The sequence below is a fragment of the Argopecten irradians genome, chromosome 7, assembly GCF_041381155.1.
Source record: "Argopecten irradians isolate NY chromosome 7, Ai_NY, whole genome shotgun sequence".
In the NCBI taxonomy this organism is placed as follows: Eukaryota; Metazoa; Mollusca; class Bivalvia; order Pectinida; family Pectinidae; genus Argopecten; species Argopecten irradians.
Genome location: NC_091140.1, coordinates 15,493,534 through 15,514,315, shown reverse-complemented (window position 1 = coordinate 15,514,315; position 20,782 = coordinate 15,493,534). Strand labels below are relative to the sequence as shown.

The 20,782-nt window shown below is 32.6% G+C and overlaps 2 protein-coding genes across 7 annotated transcripts in view; both read right to left on the bottom strand.

Moving 5' to 3' along the window:
- LOC138327667 (uncharacterized) overlaps positions 1 to 12,208 on the bottom strand; it is a 293,971-nt gene extending 281,763 nt beyond the window's left edge. For 4 of the 6 annotated variants that reach the window (XR_011209083.1, XR_011209084.1, XM_069273953.1 and 1 more), the window contains exon 1: positions 11,988 to 12,208. Coding sequence is in view for 2 of the 6 variants with exons in the window: in XM_069273953.1 (XP_069130054.1) it covers positions 11,988 to 12,107 (120 nt within the window). In the remaining 4 variants the exon portion in view is untranslated. Of the gene's footprint in view, positions 1 to 11,382; positions 11,539 to 11,987 lie in introns of all 6 variants that reach the window. The other 2 variants (XM_069273955.1, XM_069273956.1) reach the window with 1 other exon arrangement.
- On the bottom strand, positions 646 to 2,096 carry LOC138326818 (uncharacterized). The gene has a single exon (XM_069272820.1). The coding sequence runs from the start codon at positions 2,082 to 2,084 to the stop codon at positions 1,167 to 1,169; it is 918 nt and encodes a 305-aa protein (XP_069128921.1). The 5' UTR covers positions 2,085 to 2,096; the 3' UTR covers positions 646 to 1,166.
- Positions 12,209 to 20,782: the final 8,574 nt, after the last annotated feature.

The window sequence follows — 20,782 nt, the reverse complement described above, 5'->3', positions numbered from 1 at the left end:
CTATGAATTTTAATTAGATGATTGTCAAGAATCTAGAGTAATGTTTGTCATAATGGAGCTTAAATCGTCTTAGTGACGGCACTTTGCATAGATGTGTAAGATGATTTTGAAAGAAAAGTTATCGCTCTTTCCAACGGTAGTAACGGTTTTTATGACAATGTGCTAGAAATGTGTTTTATAATCGCTAAAGGTAGGCAGTCTGTGAGATTGCCACCCTTCTCGTATATTGTACCATGTAGAGTATGTTTTATACGTCTAAAATGGTCTTAGGGCACTCTGGTTGGTCCATGATTATATAATCTGTAACTAATTCATTCTCAGATATATGTGTGCCAGGATGCTCCGACATATTCATAAAACAAAATCCTAGAGCTGAAGCTTTTACGATACTATTAATCGACATGCGTAGAGTTTACCGAAGTGATTGACAGACGGTTATCACAACTCCTTCGCGTAGGCGATTTGAATCGGACGCCGCAACACAACTACGTGTACGTTAAATATATTGTCACGTTATGAATTGTGTGAGCGTGTCTAATTATGACTATGCAAACGCCTAAAATTAAATGATTTGCATTGTGGAGTTTTTAACATAAGATAAACAAAACGATTCATAATTTGATATCGGGAAACAAAGATATATGATTCATCTCACGTAACTCATTTTATTTGTGTATTCATTGCTATATTGGCGTGAATTCCCGTCACTTCGAGTAGCTGTTCCCAATGCCCGGTAAAGCCAAACTATGTAATTCAATTTTAATCTTATAAATGTCATAAATACCAAATGGAGTTAATATTGTGCAACTATAATAATAATTAAGGCTGTAATTATAAGGATTAAAGTATCTTTCTGGTGTTCTATCGAAGGATAAAGTCGAGTAGGGTATCGGTATTTGTCTCCTAGACCGCACAGTTGTTTTGTATATGTTTTACAACACAAGGCGTTTGTTTTTATTACATGAAACTCTACTTTCGACTATGTTAGTAAAACTCATGTTTGTGTTGTGGGCACAACGTTAACAGAAACATTAATATGGCTTTTGATTTTGGTGTTCAATCGGCCAAATTCATTACATTTTTCTCAGTGGTAGATATATTTCACCAGGCACATGCCACAACACGTAAACACCTGTACACCGAAGTAAGGATCATATACACAAATATTAATTCAACAGATTACACCGGTCAGGTATTGTGTCTCGTCTCTTTAGGGTGACCATGCCGTTTTCAAGTACTGTGTGATACTCACAACATGGTATTGTTCCTTTTGTGTAGAGTATAGATCGATTCACTTTCATATAATTGAGGTTATTGAAGACATTACCACGATTCTTTGGATAAGGAGCATTTTGATGGGGAGCCAGAAGTGTCTGAGTGGCATCGATCACTATATAACCCATTCGTCTAGCGTCCCAAATCATCCAATTATCGTAAAAACTTCGCCAAAGCTGAAAATCGGGGTACAAGTGCCAATGATAGCTTGGAGGTGTTATGTAATAGTCAATTCCCCACATCTCGTTTACCAAAACTCCTCTTTTCGAAGCTCTTTCGATATTTTCCCAGGAACTTGCTTCCTCCCGTGTTACATTTGTAATATTTAGTTTTCTCCCTGTTAAAAAGTACGTTTTATCCTTAAGTAACGGCGATGAGGTAATATCATGCAAGTTTTTGAGAAAATTACCTGTTAAAAGAATATCGCCGTTGACCATAGCGTATACCTTTGATTCTGGTTCAAGTTGCATTACTCTAAGATACAAATCTTTTAAAACACCACAACCTTTGATTGTTCGATATATGGGTAGTATTGTCCATCCTAACTTTTCATACTCGACCTGACCCGGTATGAAGTCATTGGTGAACAGATAGAGCTTCACATGTGGTTGTAGCAATGGCCAATTCCGCAACGTGTTGTTAAATACTTCATATCTTTCAGGAAATGTACTCCATGCTGTAAACAAAGTGATGTTTGGATGATCGTTCTTGGCCTTTTGTCTTTTTGAGATACGTGGGATGGAAAGCAACATCAGAATCAGACATCCAAATGCCATGACACATTTCATTTTCTTCGTCTTCAGAATCATTATGGAAATCAACAGTACGCCTGAAATTATAAAAGCACACTATCACGACATTAATAGCACACTATCAAAACATTAAAACATTAATAGCACACTATCACGACAATAATAACATACTATCACGACAATAATAGCACACTATCACGACAATAATAGCACACAATCACGACAATAATAACATACTATCAAGACAATAATAGCACACAATCACGACAATAATAACACACTATCACGACAATAATAACATACTATCACGACAATAATAACACACAATCAAGACAATAATAGCACACAATCAAGACAATAATAGCACACAATCACGACAATAATAACACACAATCAAGACAATAATAGCACACTATCACGACAATAATAACACACAATCAAGACAATAATAACACACAATCAAGACAATAATAACACACAATCAAGACAATAATAACACACTATCAAGACAATAATAACACACTATCAAGACAATAATAGCACACAATAACGACAATAATAACACACAATCAAGACAATAATAACATACTATCACGACAATAATAATACACAATCAAGACAATAATAACATACTATCACCACAATAATAACACACAATAACGACAATAAAAAAAAACTATCACCACAATAATAGCACACTATCAAAACAATAATAACACACAATCAAGACAATAATAACACACTATCAAGACAATAATAACACACAATAACGACAATAATAACACACTATCAAGACAATAATAGCACACAATCAAGATAATAATAACACACTATCAAGACAATAATAGCACACAATCAAGATAATAATAACACACTATCAAGACAATAATAGCACACAATCACGACAATAATAACACACAATCAAGACAATAATAACACACTATCAAGACAATAATAGCACACAATAACGACAATAATAACATACTATCACCACAATAATAGCACACTATCAAGACAATAATAGCAAACTATCACAACAATAATAACACACAATCAAGACAATAATAGCACACTATCACGACAATACTAGCACACTATCACGACAATAATAACACACAATCAAGATAATAATAACACACTATCAAGACAATAATAGCACACTATCACGACAATAATAACACACTATCAAGACAATAATAGCACACTATCAAGACAATAATAACACACAATCAAGACAATAATAGCACACTATCACAACAATAATAACACACAATCAAGACAATAATAACACACAATCAAGACAATAATAACACACAATCACGACAATAATAACACACTATCAAGACAATAATAACACACTATCAAGACAATAATAGCACACAATCAAGATAATAATAACACACTATCAAGACAATAATAGCACACAATCAAGACAATAATAACACACTATCAAGACAATAATAGCACACAATCACGACAATAATAACACACAATCAAGACAATAATAACACACAATCAAGACAATAATAACACACTATCAAGACAATAATAGCACACAATAACGACAATAATAACATACTATCACCACAATAATAGCACACTATCAAAACAATAATAACACACAATCAAGACAATAATAACACACTATCAAGACAATAATAACACACAATAACGACAATAATAACTAATAACACACTATCAAGACAATAATAGCACACAATAACGACAATAATAACACACTATCACCACAATAATAGCACACTATCAAAACAATAATAACACACAATCAAGACAATAATAACACACTATCAAGACAATAATAACACACAATAACGACAATAATAACTCACTATCAAGACAATAATAGCACACAATCAAGATAATAATAACACACTATCAAGACAATAATAGCACACAATCAAGATAATAATAACACACTATCAAGACAATAATAGCACACAATCACGACAATAATAACACACAATCAAGACAATAATAACACACTATCAAGACAATAATAGCACACAATAACGACAATAATAACATACTATCACCACAATAATAGCACACTATCAAGACAATAATAGCAAACTATCACAACAATAATAACACACAATCAAGACAATAATAACACACAATCAAGATAATAATAACACACAATCACGACAATAATAACACACTATCAAGACAATAATAACACACTATCAAGACAATAATAGCACACAATCAAGATAATAATAACACACTATCAAGACAATAATAGCACACAATCACGACAATAATAACACACAATCAAGACAATAATAACACACTATCAAGACAATAATAGCACACTATCAAGATAATAATAACACACTATCAAGATAATAATAATACACAATCACGACAATAATAACACACTATCAAGACAATAATAGCACACTATCAAGATAATAATAACACACTATCAAGATAATAATAATACACAATCACGACAATAATAACACACAATCAAGACAATAATAACACACTATCAAGACAATAATAACACACTATCAAGACAATAATAACACACTATCAAGACAATAATAGCACACAATCAAGATAATAATAACACACTATCAAGACAATAATAGCACACAATCACGACAATAATAACACACTATCAAGACAATAATAACACACAATCACGACAATAATAACACACAATCAAGACAATAATAACACACTATCAAGACAATAATAACACACTATCAAGACAATAATAGCACACAATCACGACAATAATAACACACAATCAAGATAATAATAACACACTATCAAGACAATAATAATACACAATCACGACAATAATAACACACAATCAAGACAATAATAACACACTATCAAGATAATAATAACACACAATCAAGACAATAACTAGAGTTGATCGCGATCAAAACACGGGATTTTCACCTATGTATTGATATAAGTAATGAGAAGATCTTTGTAATATTTTTTTAATCTGAATTTTAATTTGACTCTTTGGTCCCGCCTCTCAGGCACCTTTTGATCTTCTATACAAAGATATTCTGAATAAACTTGTAGTATTTGAAGCCTTTTACCAAACTACAGTTGTGTCATTGACGTGAGGTTCGGTTGGGGAACTCGTTCTACATGTCTTGATTGTTCACAACAAGAAAACACATATGTTAGGTTTCAACTCCACGTTCATTCTCCTTTCTTTTGAAGATCTTCGACCAATGGGGAATAACTCGTACAATTAGAGTGACAATTATCTCGCTTTGGCCACACAATGTATTCTCATCACATTCGTACAACTACACAACATCCCACGCACAAAATAAAATCGCCGAAAGGACAATTGAAGTGTTATATCTCCGCCATTTTGAATCATGATCTTGAAATTAGTCATTATATATGTCTGAGAACATGCTCTTTCATATCCAATCTTCAGAACATTTTTATCGGAAATGGAAACGGTAAAATTTACGTTAAAATTGAACGAAATGACATATTCGGAGGGCTATATTTTCGCCATTTTCAAATTCATGACTTTAAAATTAAAACCCTGTACAGATAATATGCTAATGTGTATATTTACAAAAAAAAAATCAACACCCTACATTAAATGATAAAAGCCCTACGAGCTCACAAGTTACTGAAAAAAATAAAGAAATGAAACAAATTGCCATATTTGGAGAGATATATTTCCGCCATTTTTCTATAAAGCCCCTTGAAAGTATTCAAGACAAAAGTTTGTACAACACAGGTACGAAAAATCAAGACTGAACATACAGATTTAAAGGCGCTGAAACGTCTTGGGCAAGGACTAATAAAAACTAAAGTTTCGATTTTTGATGTCCTATAACTCCGCCATTTTAAATCATATGACCTTGACATCGGTCATTTTATGTCTCTGAGAGCATGCTCTTTCACATCCTATTCAAAACGTATCTCTTTGAAATTTCATAAATTACGGTAAAATTTACGTTCAAAAATGAACGAAGCGCCATATTCGGAGGGCTATATTACGGCCATTTTCAAATTTATGACTTTGAAAGTACAGACCTGTACAGACAATATGCCAAAATCTACATTTACAAAAAATCAACACCCTACACTAAATAATAAAGGCGCTGAAACGTCTCGCGCAAGGACAAATATAAACTAAAATTTCGATTTTTGATGTCCTATATCTCCGCCATTTTGAATCATATGACCTTGAAATTGGTCATTATATGTGCCGGAAAGCAAGCTCTTTTATATGCGCACTTCAAAATATTTCTATGTTAAAGTTCATTTTTGACCTTTTTTGACCTCATTTGACCCCCTTGCGAACTCGTGACCTTGACATAATTTCTGATAACATGCATTGAGAAAAAAACGTGAATTGTCTTGATCCACCTGTCGAACGAAACGTTCATGTTGTGTAGGGTACGGTTATTTAATTATGAGCGTTTAAAGTTCGTTCGAAAAAAGTATTTTTTTACGTCTGTGACCTTGACCTTGAACGTTATCCTCCAAAATCGAGCGTACGTTTCAAGAACTCATGTACGTACATAACGTGTCCAAAGTTGAGCGTCGTACCTTGTTCCGTTTATGAGAAAAGGTGTTAAGAAGGTTTGTGGAAATAATAATTAACTTACATAATATATAAAAATAATAATAAAATACTGTTAGAGGTATCTTCATAGTTCCAGCTGTTCCGAAATCAGAATGATATTTTTAGTGTTCCAGCAAAATTAATGTATTTAATTTTTCTTACTTTTTGAGAAAATCAACTTTTTATGTCCCTGTTCCCCCGATGCAAAAATTTACTTGGAAGGTCTTTATCACTACGGTGTTGATTCCGCTTGAAAACAAGCGTTCTGACGCCCTTCGAATTTGCGAATTCAAACTCAACAAAAGTAGCGGAACAATATCAATAAACAAGATGTTTTCAGCACTAGTATCGAGATTAAGCAGGCATAGAACTCGATACCAGGTAATAAGAATTTCCTGTAAAAGTTGCGATGTGAAAATATTGCGATGTGAGTAAATAAATGATTAATTTCTTTATTCTGATTACCATTTCTTTATTCTGATTATCATTTCAAGGATTGAATAAGCATTCGTTTGTAGTATTATGGTGGCAATTTGCACTCATATACAGCTTAACATAGTTTAAAATAATAGTGTTACTTTATCTTGAAACATTTCATTATTTAAACTACACTTTGACAAACAGAAACAGTAGGCCTACGTACATGTAGGCTACAATGTAAATCTTACAGCGTTTGCGGATACAATGCTTCGTTTAGTAGATGAATTTTATGAAATATTGCACAAAAAACATCATTAACGTGCTTCTGACACATATAATTAATGAGTTGAATTGAATATGTTTCACATTGTGTGTAAAAAATCTATTTTGGTCTTTCGCCGTCGAAAACCGATGAAACTGCGGTACCACTGGGTTGCGAGCAGCTATCGTGATTTTTTCGTGTTTATTTTTTCTTATTCATTAAAAAAAGCGATCTTTGACTATCTCTGAGTCCAAAAGGTTTCGGCTGTAGCATTCAATTTTTTTTATATTTGAGTTGAATGCATCAAATCGGATCTGTTCCCGACATCGACTGTGCATTGTATAACATTAAGCCTACCTGTACCTGCAGTTATCGTGATTTTTCATGCAACTTAGTAGAATTTTACGATGCATACGCAGTAGAAAGATATAATCTAAAAAAGATTGTATTGTACAATTTTTATGTAGATTACGATCGATGGCCGTATTATTATCCGCATACTTGCAAAGAATCCAAAACGGATGACAAATTCAGAACATAAATCCAAGCAATTTACTATAACAGACACATTAACAATCCAGCACGAAATACACATTGGATCCATATACGCAATATCTTCATTTGCATCACATTATTTATGCACTTGAAGAACTTTGTGACTCTTTGCAGATTTGTGTATACATGTAATCCTAGAAATATTGATGATATTAATCCTTTCCACATTAAACACACCATGTATGTATACAGTAGGCTGTGCAATAGTTCCACAACGTTTGATTTGATTTGAATTGATTTACAATATATGTAAAAACCGTATTTCAAATATATAAATCACACTTAATCCATTTTAATGATTTAAATACTTTCGCACTGATGGTTTTTAGGCAAATAAAACTAGAAAGACCTCACCCATGATTTCACACAACTCTATCACATTCAAATTGATGATTATTATCTTTTTAGTATTACTTGGTCATTGGGTTTTCTCTTTGCCTGTAGCACAAATATGTCAGAAAAAGACACCCTTTATGTTGAATTGGTTGTTTAATTAAATTTTCTATGTCGGCAATATCAGAGGTAAAATCTCACTGATCACTGTCATTGTTTGGACTGTTTTTTTCTGATAGCTTGACTGAACATGATCATGATATCTCATCATTGTCTGAAGACATGTCGAAGAATGAAAAAATGTGAAGAACAGGTGAATTATCTGCCTTTTATGTACAGTACCCTGTGAGACGTTGATGAATAATTCATGAACATTCATGAATAATTCATAAATAATTCATGAATATTCTTCAATTATTCACAAACATTTTCATGCAATATATGAACTTAAACCTTCATGAATAATTTAGGAAAAGATATTTCATGAACATTCAAGAATCCTTTCATTCATGAATTCATGAAAGTTAACGAATCTCTTTTATTCATGAAATCATGAACATTCATGAACAACCCATTCATGAAAATTGATAAAAAGTTCATGAATATTTTTTAGAATATTCATGAACTTAAAACCATCATGAATCGTGATGAATGTTAATTCGTGATAATTCATGAGTTATCAATAAACTACAACTCGCATCATTATGCACAAACAATTCATGAATATTCATGAAATTTCATGAAAGCGAACAATTCATGAATATTCATGAACTTGGGTCGTGTTCATGAAGTTTAATGAATGCAAGTTTGAGTCAGCGGCATCTGAATTTCGTGAACTTTACTGGGGTCCAGAATTGAAATTTTCTATCAAACCAATGACAATTCTATTGGAATTTATTGAATATTTGATATTGATTAAACAAATTCTTATAACAATAGGTATATAATCCATATATTAATATTTAATATCAGAAGAGTTTAACATGAAATCACCAACAGTTTACTGTGCTCATTATATTTTCATACTGCCACAGATAAGTGCTAACAAAATCTGTTTTCAGAGATACGCAGCAATCAATTTCATAATACAATGTACATTCGAAGTAAATTAGTATAAGTACAAAATAAACCTATAGTTTTGTAAAGCATGATAGTTTATACGGGCAATATAATTCAATAACATTTGAAAAAATTTCGCGAACCAATATCTATGCATAATCACTGTAGCAATATCAGTGTGCAACAATTTCATGTTGAAAAAGAACTGCAGATTAATCAAAACTTACTGAAAGTGTTCAATTGTGCTTAAAAAATCCAGGCATGGAATAATCCGTTCACTAATGTGCCAAAACTTCTATTTTAAGATGAATAATGTTTCACCTTCCACACACCAGCAGATTTCAGCAGCCATTTTGGATTGCGACTGCTTTGGCGGGAAATATACATAGAAGTCATGTAACAAGTCATGTGAATTAAGTGGATATTCATTAAAATTCATCAAAATGAATGAATTAGCATGCCAAGAATCATTCATGAAGTTTTATACATAACTGCTATTCATTAAAATGCTTAAAAATGAATGAAAAAATTTCATTCATTGGAAGAATTTTAATGAATAGTAGTCATGCATAAAACTTCATGGATAATTCTTGACACATTGATCATGAACAATCATGAATGTTTCATGCATTCATAAAACTTCATGAAGAGTCCATGAGAGTCATTTGATGAATATTCATGATTTTTTTCTTGAACCACTCTCTGCTAATATTCTTGAAAGTTAATGAATCATTCATTAATATTTAAGATGTCGTGAATACCATCTCGCAGGGGGTCCATTTAAATAAAAGAGGTATATTACCTGTAGGAGTCCAATAACTTAACAAAAGAAACTGTTAGTACGAGTGGGACATTCTTTTTGAGAAACCTATAGTCGATATTTGTAGGCCATATTGAAGTGATTGAAACAACTTTATCTTTCGATAAAACCAAATTTGATTCTTAAATATAAGAACTTTGTACTTGTAAATATTCTAGGTAATGATTAATCATTAATGATAATGATATCAAATTTTGAGTTATTACCCCAATATAAAACTTCGGCCTATGCTATTATATGTTCAAGTACACATCAAAAGTGTTATATATGTATACAAAATACACGTATGACTATTATTGACTGGGGCAAATACCTTAGATACCTTAAAGTTAATTATCACTTTTTTCATTTTTCTACACTATAGACATTTTAGGTACCTTTGAAGGGCTTTCTGTTACATGTATTTCTTGTGATTAACAAATACACCAAAGAGGGGCCGTGATTTACATATTAAATTTATTCTTATTGATGCATGCAAACCAGGAGATCGTTTTCCACCTAGATTGTTATCTCAGTAACATATTATATGTAACCTTCTTTTGTAGGCAATATATCACCTGAAATTTGGCGGGGTTGTATCTTTTACAACTACAAGCCTTTAGTATCCACATCTTGACATAACGTATTTGTAGTGCAATAAAAGCCAACATATAGTCGTGTTGTTTAAACATGTAACTGGGTAAAGCAAAGAGAACCAATGCCATTGATAACCCTTCATCTGGAGATCGCACGTCTTGGTCATAAAATAACCCCCTTTTGGAATATACGAAGGAACCAGGAGAGTGGACACAGGTTGTGTCATACACAGATATATAACGAACATCCGGGTACCAACGAAATTACATCATCATACATTTATACGCACAATTACAAACAACTTATATGAACTCTGACGGGTTATTTGAAATACTACGCTATTACTATAAAATTTTTGTACAATGTAAACGTGGCAACTGCACCACACGGGATTCGAACTCATGACCCAGATTTGGAGGGCTTGTTTATTTGGATAGTAAACGGGATTATAAAACGAGACTTGAAATCTAAATTTGAAAACAAAACTCTACCGAAAAGGTATTGAATAAAATATTGAAGTTTGAGAATATAACAAGATATTCGCATAATTATAAACATTCTCTGTTTTCAACGATATAGTTCGGCAAAGTAAAAAAAAAAATTTAAAACTCCAGCTGTTTTGGTAAATAACTATTCTCTATAGGATATTGCATGATTGTGATGAGAGACACGAGTTTCTTACAATCTCATATGAAATGAACCCAAACTTTAAGATACTTTTTATTACATTACTTCATCAACTTACATTTCAAAGAATTTCAACGTCAAAATGTGTTGCAAAAATCCAGCGGAGACCGCCATTTTGTCACCACGCCATCAAATCCTGAGGACACGTCATTGTTTACTGACGTCAAGTAATGACATCACAATGAATTTCCAGCCAAAAACGCTTCATATTACACTAGTAACATATCACATAGGCGAAGTCACTATATTTCAGGCTGATTATGTAATAAAATGAACGACAGTATTCCGTGTTAGTATATAACATAATTACGTGCAAACCTTCACTCTTTGAAGGAATCATCAATGTAAAACACACATGAAATATGTAGTAAGATTATGAAGTGTCCAGGTACTTTTGTGCACGTACCGTAGATCGCCCTTCTACATGTTCGTTATCATTAAGACCAAATGTTATGGTTTATTTCAAATAAAATCCAAATTTAACACGCACAGTGCTTGATATTCTGATAAATTAATAAAATGTATCTAGTATCACGCTGCATCATACAAATTTCATTTTAAGTATGCTATTTCAAAATGTATTTCTAATATTCACAAGTACAAATTGTAATAATATTTATATATATACATTTATATATAAAAACACAAAGAGTCATATCCTACCTTTAACACTTTGTGTGTGTATATCGGTCCGTCTATCAGCCACACTGCCCGTGTAAGTGTGCTCCCTGGGATAGAGCCTTGATGTACATCGACACAGCCGGAAGTGTGCTCAAACAGCATAGATTGATAATAGTATTTACGACAAATTTAACTGAGTATACATAGCAAACCTGAGAAACACGACAATTTCAACTGAATAAGAGGTTTTAATTGACTGGTCTTACTAATGTTACAATAAAATACATCAATCTGTTCTCAAGTTAACGCCTGGAAACCGAAATTCGGACAAACAAAATTTCTGTACATTTTTACAATGTATGAATTATTATTTGAAGATTATTACGTGTAGAAATGTACACGTACGAGACAGTCGCTAAACAATCGATGATTCTTTAGTTAATTTTATAGTGGTGGTATAATTTTCAGCAACCGTTCACTTGCTGATCATCTAATGGGGTAGTGGATGAGATAAAAGTGAACAGTATCTGTTTAATTTATGTATGGCCTGTGTAGCATTGTTCCAAGACTAACGATCGTGAGTCCAAATGCAATCAAGACTAGCTGTCAATCGTGATGCTGGGGCTGTTTTAAAAGTTGAATTGTGTTGCTAAATGAACATCAAGCTGTATCTAAATTGAAAGCATAAATGTTTATCTGTACAGTCGTACAACCTCGATAATCTAGATAATGCGTATTACAATAACCGTTCTAAAGTTTGGTCTCCTATCGAAAACCAATGTACCATATGTATGTATGTATGTTGTTATGTATGACGCTAAATACATGTAGTTATGAGATAAGGGAGATAACTCATATAGCTTTATTATCAATACATCCTATAAAGGTCATATCATTAATCTAGGTTATAGAACTTTCTAGAATATTATCATGTATAAACAAACATGTTTGTAAACATGTTGATTATAAGTAGGGATCTAGAATGGTCTATTTCCAGAAAGTTCTGTGTGTTTATTTGTTTACTGTTTTTAGTTAGATATTTCTAGAAGTAGAAAATTCTCAAATATTCTTGAATTAGGGTTTAGCTATATATATACTCCAACTGTCCAAGGCTAAACAGAACTGTAATGAGACCTGTAATTAGACATATCAAGAATTGTACAGCGCCATATTAGATTCTATTGGGAGAGCTATTGTGACTTTTTCTGTGGATTATTACAACGCATTGTGTGGATTTATTCATATTGCCTGGAACTTTACAAATTATCTGCGGACATTCATTTTTCCTCGTGGAGTTGTGAACATTGTTGATAAGGAACCTGGAAGGATTAAGGATTATACCAGGACATTCACATACAGATAAGTAACACTTTAAATTCTCGTATTTCTCTTGTACCACCACCAATTACTTTAGATATTGTAAACCATCTCTGTTTAATATTGTATACATAAATAAATGTGTTTTGAATTTAGCTGCTGGTTTCTCATTTCTGTTATTCTGGGTCATAACAATGTATGTATCAACGTAAATTCCTCCGTATATTTTTTTCGGAGCATCCGCCTTTATGACAGTACAGCGAAGTCAGATACACTCCACAAGGGATTACTGGGTTTAGTGTCTATGGAATCCAACAACTAACTCTACCAACACTAACTACAATTTATATACAAACATGCACATGCAACCATACACAGAGAACAATTAATTTAACTACTTCTATATACACCCAGCCCCCAAAGAATGCACTGACACTTGTTGTTGTCAAACGGTGGAGGAAAACAACAAGGGAAAACCGCCGTGCCGCCGTGGGGACAACTAACCCAACAGACATCGCCTTGAGCCGGAGGAGTCGAACCCCTTACTGAAGCGAGCGTTCTGCAGCTCACGCTTGAATGCATTTGGCGATTCCTGCCAGCGCATTAGCGATCACTTCCGTACATGTAAGGCGGTAGAGGCTACATTTTTCGGCACGTGGCGAAATAAATTAAAGAGCATGATGCAGATGAATTTGACAACTGTTTCCGCATTGAGATAAAAAACCGAATTGAAATTATTAAAACCAACAGACGATCTGATAAAGTTTTTATATGAAAAAAAAATCGTCAAAAGAAATTTAAGTGATCCGTAAAAAATTAAAAACGAATAAAGCATGTGGTCATGAAGGTCTTGTAAATGAACATGTAAAATATGACGGACAATATGTGATTTACAAGAATGTATTTAATATAATTATCATTTTTATGGTACGTTTCTAGATAGTACCAAAGCATTCGATACCATTTGGCACGACGGTTTACTAGTTAAATTATAAATTATACGATATTGGTCTTACAGGGAAGGTATGGAATATCTAAGGTTTATGTATACAGATGTACAAAGTTCAGTATTGTTTAATGGTATTACATCTGAGCCAGTCAAGTTGGAGAGAGGTATTTTAAAAGGAGGGGCCCTCTCTGCAAAAATGTATCTTGTATTTATTAATAACCTATTGAACCAAGTCGAAAACTGTGGTAGAGGTGCATCTATAATCGAATATAATATACCTGCAGGCAGACGATATATGACGATATATATATATATATGTCTTGTTAGTACAAATAGTGCGAGCCTCCAAAAAAATGGTAAGTATATGTGAAGAATACAGAAGGAAATGGAGATTTTGTACTCAAGATCATAAAGTAAAATTATGGTATTTTCTGATAAGAGAACTTTAAACATCAACTGTACATTTAGTCTTTATTATAATGTTTTACCTATTGTTTTAGAAACTACTCATCTTGGTTTTATTATGAATAGTAAACATCAATCCTTTGAAAGGATTAAACAGGCATGTAACAAATTGAAAAGTGGTTACTCTGGCATTACTACGTTCTGGTGCACACCAGTGTGCCCTGAACCCCCTCACTATTTCAAAAATTATCAAAATAAAAGTTTATCCTTCTGCTTTATATGGGTGTGAGCTTTGGGTGTTATCAAAACCTGATTTATTAATGCTAGAAAGGGCTCAACATTTTATTGTAAAGTTTATACAAGGGTTTGACAGAAGAACTAGAACAGATATGTGTACCTCTAATAGGTTGAACCTCTAATGAGGCTTATATAACGTAAAAACTCATGTAACTTGCGTACCAGTGTACTTTGCGCAGGTACTTTTTGGGGCTGAAAATGCTGAAAAACGATGTCGAGGGAGCCAAAAATTCGATGTATAAAAGTGGCAATTTCAATGCAAAACATTCCCAATAAATGCTTGACAACTTGCAGAAACATGTGTTGTATTTAGAATAAATAACATCCTAAATACATGTCGTTTAGGCATCTTATAATACCACATGTGTTTTGACTTTTTGCACAAGGCCCAGAGCCGGATGGCGGTAGGTAGGTTCCCTACGTAAGGCGCATTGCTAGATATGCTTTAGGATATTAATGCGCAAATTTACTAGAAATATGAAAAATCGTTATAATATCTAAATAAACACACAATAGTACTTTACTCAAGTGAATGTAGATGTTAAAAAACTGTTGTTCCTAGGCAGAGTTTGCAGAATGAAAAGAACAAATTTGATTTTTAGAATTTTCAATGTTAGATAAATTTTAAATAACGTGACTACGTATGTTCAAAAATATTTTATTCTAGACATTACCAAGCAATACAACTTATATGAATATGCCATAAAAATTACCAAGAAATACAACTTATATGAATATGTCTTAAAACTTTTCGATGATGGATCTTTTCCTTCCAGATATTGTTGGAAAGCATTGACCGGTCCACAAATCTGTAACTATGTACATGGTGTATGAAACAAATGCCTGGAAATTGAGAACGTCAAATGACGCAGAATTCACACGATTATTATCATTGCATGATTGTTTATCAGTGTATACTATGAAGCTGATTTTTTTTTATTTTGATATAGAAATATCCGAGAGAATTGTGCCCTCTTCTCTCTTTCTCTGATTATATATATGAATGATAGATACGTTGACTGTTATACATTTAAAATTATTGAGAATAGAATTAATGAGGTATATAGAGAAGAGGTTATCAACAATATAAGTAATACAACACGAGGTATACTGTATAAACATTTAAATGATAATTTTTGTTTACAATTTTATTTAAGAAAGCCTATTGACACTGTATATAAAAAATGTATAACCAAAATAAGAATTTCGGCACACTATCTGAATATTGAAAAGGGTAGAAAACAAAATATCCCACGAGAGAATAGATTGTGTACATGTTGTGATTTAAATGAACTTGAAGATGAATATCACTTTCTATTACAATGTCCATTTTATGTTGATTTACGCCAAAAGTATATTAAGAAATATTATTATAGAAGACCAAGTGTTTTTAAATTAGTTAAATTATTAAGTGTTAACAACGTTAAAGAATTACAAAATACTGGTAAATCTATTCATTTTGCTTATAAGAAAAGGCCAGAAAAGTTAAAAAGTTGAGACATTTGGCTGGAAATTTAATATCTATTATATTAATCACTCTCCATATCTTTTGTTATATCAATTGTATATTTTACATGATGTAATTTGTACTTATGGACCGCAAGGTCCACGGAATAAAATGAATTGAATTGAATTGGAAAAAAATGAATTGTACATGACTTTGACAAGTAAACGCCCGCAGCTATGATCTGAGATAGCTGTCGGTATATGACTGTACATTTTTCGGCGGGTGTATCTCTAGATCTGAACGCCAACATTTTGGATTTACCTGAAGGGTAGTTTGTTGTGACAGTAGTTATAGTCTTTTTCCTAAAAGCAGTCCCAATGCCAACACGTAAATTTACCTGTAAAAGTTACCTGTCTTGATACTTATCTAAATGTACATTGATTATCATACATTGATTTTTATTTCAATAAGTGTTCAGAAATAATATCAGAAACATATATACTTAAGGATGTACACCTCTGAGAAGTCAAAATTTTCTTGTATTAAACTTTTTTTCTCATATAGATTTTGGGAAAAAGGAGTTCATACCATAAAAGAAAATGGAATAAAAAAACATATGTCCGTGTGCTCGTTTTTGAGCTTTTGTCACTCAAAGATACCTATAGCTAGTTGACAAAATATTGGATTTTATGGGAATTTTGCCCTTTTGACCATATAAGATAGAGATTAAAGCCATAAATTTCTAATGAGGTGTTTGATATGTATGAATGTTTGTAGAATTCATTTTCTAGTAGTCTTCTTTAAAAATATACCAGATTTGATCAATTAGAGTAATATTTTTTCTCAGAATAACAACATATGCTACCCCTACCCCTTAATTTTGAGCTACAAAATGCACCATTTTCAGCCAAATTTAACCCTTTATAGAAAAAGTTCTGGTATTAAACTTTTGTTATTATTTTGCATATCAATAGGGAAACGGTTGTTCTTTCTAAATCAGGAAGAAAAATTGGGGGTCCGTGTGCTTACTTTTTTGCCCCGTTTGAATTTTTGTTATTTTTCAGTATTTTAGAGTAAAAAATAAAAGTGCCCAAATTACCATTAAATGTTAAAATAAAGTCACAAAAGTGTATCATTTCACATATTATTGCTCAATATTTTAATTACTACGAACCTAGTAACAATTTGCAGCAAAAATTACCTCAATACAGCAAAAAATGGTGGCGCAGTGATGATTTAAGTAAAAACAATTTCAGTAAAAAATGGTAAAACTGTGGCTCTACTTGATGCGAAAAAAGACACAATTTCAAAATGGCCGCCAAATGGGCCATTTCCTAAAATCACCGTATAAAAAATCTTCTAAAAATAGAAATGCAATTTTTTGACAAAATTTGCATCTGGCAACTTGCTACAGATACTGATAAATTGTATTTGAAAATCTCAAAACTTCTTTGATCTATGTTGAAACGAGACTTCAACGGGACTGAAACCTCAGAAGAATACATCCTTAATATAAGTTTCTGTCAATATCTATGAGAATATAATACACAGAATTTATGAATAAAATTAAATTCACAATGATTTTATTTCAAGAATTTTAAAGATTTCCATGATATATCTAAAACCTCTGGTATCAATCTCATTAGATTTTCAATAGTCAAGCAAAATTCTTTGAAACCTATTTCACATGGATGTAACTTTCCCATTCAGTAATATCAAAGAAAAACATCCAAAAAGGAATTATCTTTTTTAACTTAGTGTAACACAAATTCGATTAAAAGTTTGAAATAGTATAAGCCCTTTTGCCTGTTGAAACGTGATATTTTTCCACAAGATATTCCATAGATGTCTTTTAATTGACCTTATAAACATATATAGTACATGTAACATCTGTAACAACAGAACATACAATATATTTTAAAAGTTGTATTAGGATGCATCATTTATCACAATTGTACAATTTTCCTCCTGCTTTCGTATCCAAAGAGGGTATTTCTAGATCAGCATGATATTTCATTATGATGTAAATGTATTCATTATAAAAATATTTTGTATCTAAAATACATATAGAGCATTAAAAACCAATGATATATTATAACCATTGTTTAGAAAACATCATATACTTGTGTTTGTGTCGGCTTCAATAGATTACAAACTTAAACTATAATCAACATGTCAAAATTTTCGACAAAATTGTTTTTAAACTTTTACGATATTTTTTTCTCTACTCAGTTTCTTACCAAATATTAAAGGTGTAGGTCTTCCGATAAAAGAAATCATCTATTCACGGTCACAAGAAATGAAAGTTGACTAAGAATGTAGCCCTGGAGAACTCCTATGTCAATACAGAATACTGTTACATTAAAATATACACTGTTCAAGAAACCTTTTTTTTAAATTAAGATATGATTTGTAAAAAAAAAATTTCACCTGGAACCCAAAATGCATTGTTCTTAATAATCCGCATGTATCTCCTTACTAATTCTAAACATTTACAATGTATATGATGTTATGTATATCACAGGCGTCTGCATCTGGTTTTGGAAAAAATAAAATGTCCTATCCCTACTATATGAACAAGGTGAGAAACTCCGATACTTCAACTGTGCAAGGATTTATATACGTCCTTGAACTGTGGAACGGAATTGGAACTCTTCAAGCGAGCAGTTGCAAGAAGCAATTTGACTGGTTAATTAATTTGATAAACCAATCAGATTGCAACTTAAATCTGCTTGCTTGAAAGATCATCTTCCGTTCCATAGTTGATGCATCATCCGCTACTTGGACACTTTGTGTCCTGTTTCATATTAAAAAACCGTAACTTCGCGACAAAAACTTGGCATACATTGCAAAAAGAGAATTATTAATCAAGGTACGTTGATTAAACGAGCGGACACTCAATATTTTCGTCAAATTTGGTCTAATTTCAAAGTGAATTGGAGCGTACCCTCAACTTCCGGTTTATGTAGTGTCTCACCTTGTTCACATAGTATTTTGTAGACATTGTATTTTTTCCAAAACCAGATGCAGACGCCTGTGTGTATATTAAAGCACTGATTATCATTAATTAATATTTTTTTACATTACATTTATATATTATATTACATAATATAATTGTATATTGTAAGGAATATATTGAAGGAGTTATTAACCAATGTTACCTATGATACTGATTGAAATACAGGTAAATCTCTGGTGACTTTACAGGTGAAAATAAAGACAGCTTATAGGAAACAGTATATAATTGCCTTCCTATTGTTTCCTAAAACAACACCTATGTTGGCGTTCAGAGAACATCCCTTTTCGGCAAGTGGCGAAATAAAAATCCGTCCGTAATATTGCTAGAATTTTATTAATGAAAACAACATTCCGTATAATTATGAAGAACGTCAGATACAGATCCTGCTGACGGCTGCTGGACAATATTATAACTGTCCACAAGGATTTATTCGTCCTAGCTTCTGATGACCAGTTAGCCTACCTGACACGGGTAAATCTGTTTATCACAGTGGGAGGATGAGAGTGTCGTCTTGATTAGACTGAGGTAACCAACAATAGATCCCATTGCTGAAAATTATACCATCATTAACAAGAGGCCTAGAGGGCCTGTATCGCTCACCTGGTTTTTTCAGTAATTATCACAAAGACTCTGACAATGAATTAGAAAAATTAGCAAAATTGACTCCCAAAGTTTAATTTTGAATCACAACCAAACAATGATCTATTGATACCATACAATTATGCTATCCAATACATAGGTTCAGAGACAAAGTAATTTATCTGAAAATAGTAGCCTAATTGACCTTTTTGACCCCGCGTCTATTGCCGTCTAAGGCCCGGGGTCAACCCTTTCATTTGTACAATTTCAAATCCCAACCCTATAAGGATGCTACCATTGCATTATGAGTGCTCTTCCATGCTTAGTTGCAGAGAAGAAGTCGTTAATATGGAAATAGCTAAATTGACCCCTTTTGACCCCACCCTTCAGGCCCCCAGGGGTCAGCCTCATCATTTGCAAAATTTTGAATCCAAACCTATCAGGATGTAACTATTGCATTATGAGCGTAATCCCATGTTAAGTTATAGAGAAAAAGTCATTTATATGGAAATAGACTACTTTTGACCCCGCCCCTCAGGCCCCCGGGGGGTCAGTCCTATCATTTGCACAATTTTGAATCCCCACCCTATAACGATGCTACCATTGCATTATGAGTGATGTCTCATGCTTGGTTTCAAAGAAGTCGTTTGCATGGAAATAACCAAATTGACCCCTTTTGACCCCGCCCCTCAGGCCCCCGGGGTCAGCCCTATCATTTGTACAATTTTGAATCCTCATCCTATGACGATACTACCGTTGCATTATGAGTGCTATCTCATGCTTAGTTTCAGGAAGAAGTTGTTTATATGGAAATAGCCATATTG

Coding starts and splice junctions, on each gene's coding strand:
- LOC138326818 (XM_069272820.1), bottom strand. CDS start 2,084: ATGATTCTGAAGACGAAGAAAATGAAATGTGTCATGGCATTTGGATGT.